The 9,936-nt window shown below is 36.0% G+C and overlaps 1 protein-coding gene across 1 annotated transcript in view; it reads left to right on the top strand.

Annotated features, from left to right (window-relative positions):
- Positions 1–200: 200 nt before the first annotated feature.
- The window catches only part of ZDHHC21 (zDHHC palmitoyltransferase 21), a 29,077-nt gene continuing 19,341 nt past the window's right edge, over positions 201–9,936 (top strand). Inside the window, exons 1-4 of the mRNA XM_084278750.1 lie at positions 201–369; positions 1,269–1,367; positions 3,907–4,018; positions 4,928–5,066. Of these exons, the coding sequence (XP_084134876.1) occupies positions 216–369; positions 1,269–1,367; positions 3,907–4,018; positions 4,928–5,066 (504 nt within the window). The 5' untranslated portion in view covers positions 201–215. The remainder of the gene's footprint in view (positions 370–1,268; positions 1,368–3,906; positions 4,019–4,927; positions 5,067–9,936) is intronic.

The raw sequence follows: 9,936 nt of genomic DNA, 5'->3' as shown, positions 1-9,936 counted from the left end.
ATTAAATAGTACTCTTCCCTGAACAGTGTATGTGAAATGTCTGTAAGTTTTAATTTAAATCCTTGAATCGATAGCTCAAAGCATTAATTTTTTTCCTGTTTGAATGTATGTGGAACCCTGTAGACTGTATTATACTTATTAATTTAGTCTTTTTTATCTCACTAGGGTAATCTTTTCTTCCTGGGTTGTGACAAATTCGTACCTGTTTGTGTTCAATGGGACGACGAATTCACTTTGTGGTTGACCCTCAGGGTTGGTGCTGCATGGGCTTGATTATCTTTGTCTGGCTGTACAACACAATTTTCATCCCAAAAGTCATCCTTTTTCCTCACTATGAAGAGGGACATATTTCAGTAATGGCAATTTTATGTAAGTCAAATTAACCTAGCCCTTTCTTCTACTAGTAAAAATAGTATGTAGGCAGTAGTTAACATTTATAGAGGTTATAAACCAAAGAATAACATAAAGGATATGTTGAAAGGTAAGAGTACTGGGATGTATCTTACATTTCTGTGTTCTGAGAAGTTGAGACGCTTCATTTGTTTCAAAGGTGTTGGGTAAAACTTGCGTGGAAATTGGGGAAAAGCATTAATAGGGCTTTCAGATCCTGTAGCTAGAACTTACTGACAGAATTTCGAGCCCACGGAATCATAGGGTTTGGAAGGGACCTCAAGAGATCATCAGGTCCAACCCCACTGCCAAAGCAGGTTCCTTAGGACAGGTTGCACAGATTGCAAGTCCATGGTGCTTGTCAGAATTTGGTGTGGTAGTACTGATGGTTAACAAACTGAATTTTGATAGTTTTGTCATGTGTCCCCTTGTGTGAGCTAGTGTGAGTTACGCTAATAGGTTTTGCTGGGGAAAAGGCTTGAATTATATCTATAAAACCCCAGCTTTAAAATGAAGATGGACCATTGGGAATGGCCTTTCATATAGAGACTTTGAGGTGTAGAGTGGTTGGTTCTTGTTTGGTAAAACAGTGAAATGACTTGTTAAATGCAGTGGTAAGGTCATAGCGCCTTTGTGCTGGTGCTATCAAAACAGTGTTCTCTGGTACCTTTTCCTCCTGCTTTAAGGCTGGGAAGTACTTACTGTTGTAGGCTGTATAGTACCAAAAATGTGTCCGGAGTTGAATGTGAAGGCTGAATAATTTTCAGCTCAGTGCTAGAGCGTCTGTATTTCTTATGTAGTGTATAGTATTTTGTACACCTGAAAAAGATTAACAAATGCTGGTGGTTTTTTTTTTTTTTTTTTTTTTTTTCCTCCAGGTTATTACTTCTGCTCATTGTTTTGTATAGCTTCATTACTAAGAGCCTCAGTAGCTGATCCAGGAAAGCTACCTGAAAACCCAAAGATACCAATTACTGGTAAATGAAATTGTTTCTCTATAATTGAATAAAAGTTATTTTATTGTACTCAAAATAATTACGAAAAAATTCAATTTTGTGAGATGTGATGGAAACCATGAGCTGTATCTGCTAAGGGGAATATGGTTAATGAAATTAAAATTGGTATGTTACTGTTTTAAAATCGCAAATTTCTAGAACTTTCCCTTGTGTAGACTGAAAACTTCTATTTCAAAATTTGACTCCCAGCAGAAGTTCAGTTATGTAAGAACTTCTGATAGGAAAATTTCCCATGTAAAGGATATTTTTGCATTCAGGCTTTCCATAATATTACGTATTTAATGAAGAATGTTTAGCTATTACAATTCTACAGTTTAGAAGGTACTCTTATGCTGGATTTTATCTATGTGGTTTTTACACATTTTTTTCAGTGACTTACGTTTGTATGGGCTGTTAACCAAGCAAATGTGACAGTAATTACATTGCATTGCTATAGAGTAGCAAATTAACACATTGAAAATTCCCTTATGTCCTTGCAAACTTATCCCACAATTTCTGTGTGGTGCCCAATGCTCCAGAAACTGGAGGAAATTTGAAACTGTAATAGTTCTCCACAGAGAAAGCCAGTATTTTTATCAATTGTTTGATGCTGTTAAGATGTTTGGCCAATTCATAGAGTTTTTACATAGCAGGTTAGAATGCAGCAGAGCTGTTAAACAGTGTGAGCGTTGTCACGTTAACAGAAAGTACTTTTTGAATGTAGAAAATGTATCAAATGCAGTGAGGGGTGAATATTTCAGTCTTGTCTTGCACAGTGGTGGATGCCAGGAGTGACATTCTGGTCTCTCTTCCTGGTATTAGTGACAATCGGGGTTGATGAGCTCGGAAACACAATCTCTTTAGCTTCAGCACTGAGGTTACGATGTGTACAAACAAGGCAGCAGGTAGTAGGAAGTGATGTGTTTCCTTGAGATTGAGATAGGAATGACAGAATATTTTGTGTCAGCGTTCTGTCTGTTCCTGGTAACTGACCCTTTGACTCAGTGAAACAAAAAGCGCTTCAGACTTGGGTTCTGCAGTTGGAGTTCTTGCTGCAGGAAGAACGACATGGATTCTGCAACCTGAGCTGGAGAGCGACAACACTCAGTACAGTTATGGACAGTATGACTGAATGTTCACTTACCTGCAACATACCAGGAGCAGTGCAAATTGCCTCTGTGCACAGAATGTTCTTGATGTGTTAAGGGATGCCTTTAACAGCTGTTCAGTCTCTTCCTGCTCCTTTCATCTCATGTGGTGGTGATACTTCAGAGATAGTTCTGATGATGGAACACTTAAGTTTGATTGTAGCAGTGATACTCTGATTTTGTGTGTGCTGTTGTACGTTCTGTAGTAGCACTTCAGTTCTCTGTTACTCTCTAGGTTGACAGGAAGATACATTTTTGCATGGTATGAATTGTATTAAAAAATAAGGTTGGGGTGTTTCCGAACTCCTCTGGTAGCTACCCTATTAGGGAGTGACACCTTTGTGACACTGGATTTATGGCAACAGATTGTGAATCAGTTTCCATCTGGCATTATTAGTAGTTTAATAATCTCAGATATTGGGCTCTTTAGTTCCAGTGTCCAAATGTTATTTTGCAGCAAGAAAGACAAGATTAGAGCTGCCAGCAGGTGGCTCAGAAGTGCTAAGTATATTTTGTTTATGTAGGGACAGTGCTTTACTGTGTTAAAATTTCAGAATGCTCCACTCTAAAAACTAGGCCTTTTTTAACCTGTCATGCACCTATTTTACTTAAGGACATCAAATACATGCTTTTGTGAATGGAAGTATTACAGAGTTAGCATGATTTGTTTCACATGTGAAGATTAAATTTCTGAGTATGTAATTTGAATTCTCGTTTTCAAAGGCTTCCCTAATTTGGGTGGTGCAATTTGATGTACTGCCTGTCCTGAGCTATAGTAGCTCCTGGTAGTTTCAGCTACTCAGTATCTCTGGAGATAGCTTAAAGAATCTTACATTGGGCATCCAAAAGTACAACTTTCTGGGTTTTAGTTGCCCTATGGGTAAAATTGCATGTTGTGAGATGCATCTCTTAAAATGGTTTGAGATGGAAGATGGTCCTGAAGCATTCATCGTGTATTTTATTTTAATTAGCTGTCTTTCACAAATTCAAGTAGCAGTATTTCCTCAGAAGGTTTTGAAATGAATGGTTGGGAGATTGCGCAATGGTTCTATCTAGCAGATAAGTTTTTTCACAGTGGACGTGCAAGAATATAGTTGAATTATGTGACAGCTTTTGGCCTGAAATAATTACTTTCTAGAAATATAATAGGAGGAGGGAGGATTTTGGAGAAGAAAACTGTCATGGAGTGGTGGTAGCATCTTCCAGTTTAAATTTAAAGGTAACAGTGAAAAAAGTTTTTCATATGCTGCTAACCCATCTCAGATCATAGTAAGATTTTTATTTTTCTCCTTGAATCATTTTCATATAGATGTATCATGAGTGTGCTGTACCAAGTTTAAATCTTTCAAATCTGTCTTCACATTTTCACCTAGAACGAGAGTATTGGGAATTATGTAACAAATGCAATATGATGAGACCAAAGCGTTCACACCATTGCAGTCGTTGTGGACATTGCGTAAGAAGGATGGATCACCACTGTCCATGGTAAGACCAGGACACTTGTTCTAACAACCTACCATTGCTTTCATGAATTATTTCAAAATCTATGGACTTGACTATTGCTTCTTGTCATATTTCTTTCCTGGTAGTGCTTAATCACTAAGGAATTTAGAGCAGGAAAAGAACAGCTTTGAAATTTTTTAATACCTACACATAAAACTGACAGTAAGAACTGTTGCAGTTTAGCAACTAATCTTTGTCAAACTGTTACAGCCATATAGTTTTGGAAAAGTCACATATTTTGGTGAAAGAATGGGAATTTTTGCTCCTAAAACTGATCTCAACATAATTAATTTGTACATAGTGGACTTATTTCATTTGTTGCAATTAAGTTTCCGACGCTGGAAAAATATTTAGTGGGAAATTAAACAATACTTATGTTTCTTGGATTGAAAAAAAGATCACAATTTCAATATAGGAGGGGGTACACTTTATAAAAATAGAAGTAGATCATGGTTTTTAGACTGGTTTTGGTTTTTATTTTACTGAATGGTTGTGCTGAGTTGAAAATGTTGTTGACTCACACTATGCCCCATTTGTCATGGCCTGTCTGATTTTGTTGTGAAAGTGCTTATTTTAAATCATAAAGACTTGAGTATTGCTTAAAAATTGTAGTACTGTGTTTGCTATATAAAGATGCAAAGAAAGATGTCTCCTGAGAAGTGATCTCAGTAATGCAGCCTGCACTTGAAGTGGCAGTGTAAGGAAACCACTCTTTCCTGTTAACCTCCATCCTTATCATAGAGACCATCGCTTTGATTAAGAGTGGAGTGATTACTCAGTAGCTCTTATATCTGCTCTGTAAATAATCATAAATTCTCTTATTCACACTATCATCACTGTAGTGTTAAACTCTTATAGTTCTGTTTTTATATATGCTTCCTTTCTCTGCAGGATTAATAATTGTGTTGGTGAAGACAATCATTGGCTGTTTTTACAGCTGTGTTTCTACACTCAGATCCTTAGTACCTATACACTGATACTTGATTTCTGCCATTATTACTACTTTCTGCCTCTGAAAAGAGAAAAATGGGTAAGAATGTTTTCTTTACAAAGGAAATAAGTAGCTATGCAATGTAATATGATTTGCTGTCTAGTTACTACATGGTTCTGCTGGCTTGCTTGTTGACAGTCGAGAGGTTGGAACAAGATGATCTTAAAAGCCCTTTGTAACCCAAACTGTTCTGTGATTCAATGTATGTTAACAAGTGAGAAAACAGAATTACGGTAAGCAACAAAATATCATTCTAAAGGATTAAAAACACAACGTTAGTTTTCTTATAAATCTAGGAAAGGAGAACAGAACCACATAGGTTCCTTTAGAAGTGATTAGTGAATTCTGGAAAGAAGCAAGGTAACTACCCTAGGTATATTCAAATTTCTTTCTACTTTCTCCAGAGTCAATTTATGCAGAGTATATATCTTCTATCAGAAGTCCCTATTTAAAAACGCTGATATTTCAAGAAAAAAAAAAATAAGAAAAAACATGCTACCATTCTGAAAGGAGAAATATGCACATTGGTTTTGAAGCAGCATTTTGTGTTGCATTGAAGAAGTCGTGTGAGTTAAGGGAGGATTAAATATGGGTTGTTTTCCTTGGACTCTATGCCATGATCACATTTCAACATGTTGTCATTGGGAAGATGCAGTTGAACACATAAACAGAGAAAATGGACTTGCACTTTGGAATTGAGCAAAAAAACCACATGATTTCTTCCATTATGGAATTGAAGTTGTAAATTCTTCATGTCTGATGCTCATTTATCTGTTACGGTTTGCATGAAAGTTGCTGCATACTTTAAAATTCTACCACAGCAAAGCTTATAGGCTTGAAGCAAATGATAGGAGCTCATGCTCATACAGAAACATAAAATTTTCTATCCAGAATCTAAAATGGATTTTGTGTTTGTACTGGACTGTAACAAATACAAGTGCACTAAAGAGAAAACCCTAGAAAACAAGTTTAAAACATATCCAGAATTACATAACATTCCAGATGTCCTAAGTAAAAAGACCATCCCAGAAATTGGTAGTGTACTCTAAATTTCGTTGAGACTTTTTCCAAGTACTGAAATGCAGATTTTTTTTTTAATTCCGTGTTGATGTCACACCCCAACATACTCTCTGATGGTGATGTCACACCAGTCCTTCAGGGCTGCTGGAGACTGGCCTCTGGTTATGGATAAGGCAAGGTCCGTTTCCCATTTTGTTGAACAACTTCAGTTTGTTGTATTATTTTTTATCCTGAAAGTTATAAGAATATTAAGCTTCCTGAAAAATTGTGTTTCTCGAAAAGAATGGGACACAGCCTTCCAAGCTTATTTCCTCTTCTGTCAGTCTGCAGTGGATGTGATGTTCCCAAAAAAATGTATGCAGAAATATGTCAAAGGAGAGCTGAGAATGTAGGAAGACTGTATTCCTTGGGTCATCCAGAACCAATAATAATGTTCTGTTCAAGTTGATAAATACCAACTTTTTATTATCAGTACTGTACCACAGTTGAGGATTTTTGCAAATCTCTCTTGACATAATTTTTATTCTAAAGGATTTTTTTTTGCCTCTATGAATATTTCAATTTAAATTAATTCAATTTAAATATGCAAAAGAGAACAATTTGCTGTCTGCTTGGAGCATTTTTCCATCAACACTGCTCTGTAAATTGAGACAAACCTATAAAATGAGTCTCTTAAAATGGAGTACTCCCATTTTTCACTTAGTATCCAGTTTGTTGCAGATGGGCTTTTCATATTCACCTTGTTTGACAGGCACTGTGAGATTTGAGAGAGCTATTTTTATTTGTTGTAGCTGCATTCAAGTTAAATTGCAGTCTTCCTGTATTAGTGAATAAATCTGTCATCTAAGTAAAACTTCTTATGAATATGTTACATTTTGGTTTTTTTAAAAGTGGATGTTTTGAAAGGTATCTAAATGTAAATGACAGTGCTTCTAGTTTCAGTAGCTTTGTAAACTTCTCTGTAGTTTTCTAAACTAAGTTAAAACTATTACATTTCTGGATGGAGTAATCTTACACGTTCTGTATTCTGAAGGCTTGTTGTGCATGGGGTTAGCAGGTTTCAAGCACAAAGGCTTCTCAGTGATACTGATCAGAAGACTGGATTTGGAATTGCAGTGCTTCTAGAAGGAGTGTTATTTTCCAAAGATGTAATCTTTTATGAAATTGGCGGTGCTTCTCTAGAAGTGTGGTGTCATGGGAGAGTGTTTCCTTTTTGTCACGAGAGTCCGCCAGATGCTCTAACTTACTTTAAGTCACTGCACTGTCTCAGGGTATCAAACCCAAGTTCTGTTTGTCAGCCTTGCTTTTTAAGAGAGAACCAAATTGCTTGCTTGGAGATCGTCTGCGCAGGAGGGGAAAAGGGAAATCATATTTACTTCAGCTGGTTTACAACCTCTAAAGAGGTAATAATAGTTACTAATAATAACAGTTCAAGAAATGAATGCATGTAAAACTTTGTTCTTGATGGTTTAACTGGGCTAATTTCAAGTGAGAAGTCTACATTTAATATCTAATCTTTAGAAGATGTGACAGGTTAGGAGGAAGAATACGTTTGCAGTAATTGTTTTAACCCTGTTTAATGTTGCCTAAAGAGTGGATCATGGTCCCATGTTTGTCTGCCTGAATTTACACATCATCACAGAAAAGAGAGAGCTTGTTCTGTTTAGTTTTATTTTGTTTTAACTGTGGGTTTTTTGGCCTTACCAGTTTGCATATGTGAATACTCCCAGTGACACTCTTTCTTCTGAAAGACTGGATCTGTGTTACGTTATACAACATTCTGTGTCATTCTGTGCTCTCAATATGTTTCTACCATATAGAAAATCTTAGGCACAGCAGGTCTGGTCTGTTCAGATCTTTAAGTCTAGTATCAGACTCAGTAGTCTTTAGCTTTCTCAGTTTTTCAGCTGCAGGATCAGAGGGCACACACTGAAGTACAGAATATTAAGAGTAATTTGTTTGGGTGTCTAGTCAGTGTATCTGCCTGGAAGATGACATCAGGGCCCCCATAAGCTGATGATTTTTTTTTAAGTGTGGCTAAGAATATGATGCCATATAACTTTATGCTGCAGAATAATTTGTCAGAAGTATGTAATTTTGACATCAAATGAACACGACTGGTGAAACTATTAGCTAGGTTTTTAGGCAAGCCCCCTGCAAAATTCTTTTAGTCTTTGTATTTCAAGTAAAGCTGAAGTACTACAGTATTCTAGAGACTGCAGAAGCACTATCCTTTGTCCAAATTTTGCCTGTAACCTGGAGCTTACATTTTCTGAATTGACAGGGGCTAATGTTTAGCACAGATTTTTTTTAAAAAAGGGTAATTTTTTTTTTCTAAACAGCCATCTGGAATTAGCTTACTTCCTGCTCATTAAAAATACTTGCGAATTTTTTGGCAGCATGCCTTCATCTTAATTTTTATTCTTTGAATTCAAAATGGTACGTAACACAGAAGCTGTAGAATTAAAATTGCCTTTAATGCTATTTTGAAATAGTAATTTTATCACAGTAGGGATTAATGCATTATGAAAATATGATCGCTGTATGCATGCTAGTATTTCCTTCCGAATGAAAACTTGTGGGTTTATTTTTAAAGGATTAAGTAAGAAAAACACAAACATTTTTAATTACATAGTGTAATGGTGATAGCTCTAAAGCTAATGGAGGAAGCCATTTTCAGTAGAGATATGATCTTTCAGCTTCAGGTCTTATATCAGAAAATTGATTCATGTTATTCTTGGCTCTTGTAATGGATACACTGTCAGCAAGATGGTTTGTGGCTATTGCAGCCGTCTGTCCAGCAGGAGGAGTACAATTACTGCTAGAAAGGGAGTGGTAATTAAATTGTATATGTGAGCTCCTAGCAGAAAAAAAACCCCACCTTATCTAATTCGAGTAAAACAGCATGTGAGTTCCTCTGCAAGCTCTGGTGATTTTCAGAAGGTAAAACTGGAACAATCTTAATTTTGCATCTTCATTAAAAAACAAGGTCCAAGAGTCCATATCTTTTAGGAAATAGTCAGTCTTGTGGATAGTGAGAAGAATAAGTACTAGTCTTCTCATGACTACATAGTACCTCTCTACGTGTTGTACTAGCATGGATTCTAGACACAGCTGGTCAAGTAGAAGCAAAAATAAATGCTTTGGCAGTATATATGGTTCATAGAAGGTTTTTGATCTTTTCAGCAAAAGATACTTTGGTGATTTTCTGTTTGCTAGAAATGTTGCTAGAATGTTTGTTACAGCAAAAAAAAATCTTAAGTATAAAACCCTAAACCCTTTTGCTTGGGCTCATTCTTATCTTGTGCCTGGTTCTGCGGTTATCTATTGTATAGTATGAAAATACTGTTACTTAGAGATTTTTTTTTAGTGTTCTGAGCTCTGTTGGTAGAGGAAGGTGAAAACATCATGGAGGGAAATATTGTAGCAATATCAGCTTGCTTTTTCTAGAACTCAGCTTTCCTGATTCCAAATAAAAGGTGTTGGGAAGGATTCATTAGACTTTGTGAGAACATTGTTTACAGTAATAATTATTTTGATACTATGTAGTGTTAACTAATGCTAATTAAAATCTGGAAATACACATCATCTAAAGCCCATTTGTATTGTAAAGAGAATCAAAAAGAAATATTTTCTCTTCGGGTCATGAAATTACTTACAGCATGTGAGAGTTTTTGAAAACATGAAAACACACCTAAATTTTCCTTAGTGTTGTGCAAAACTAACCTAATCCTGCTACCAAGGGACAGTATATGAATACCAAATTAAGTTTAGGAAGTAAACAGATAAAAGATAGGAAGGGCTGAGAGGATAACCTTTTGTTGAAACAATATATTGACAGTGTAATTTTTATCTGAAGATTGTATCACTTTTTCTTCAAATCTGTTCT

The sequence above is a fragment of the Gallinula chloropus genome, assembly GCF_964237585.1.
Source record: "Gallinula chloropus genome assembly, chromosome: Z".
Taxonomy (NCBI): domain Eukaryota; kingdom Metazoa; phylum Chordata; class Aves; order Gruiformes; family Rallidae; genus Gallinula; species Gallinula chloropus.
Note: the sequence above shows the minus strand (reverse complement) of the source record. Positions and strands in the feature narration are given on the sequence as shown.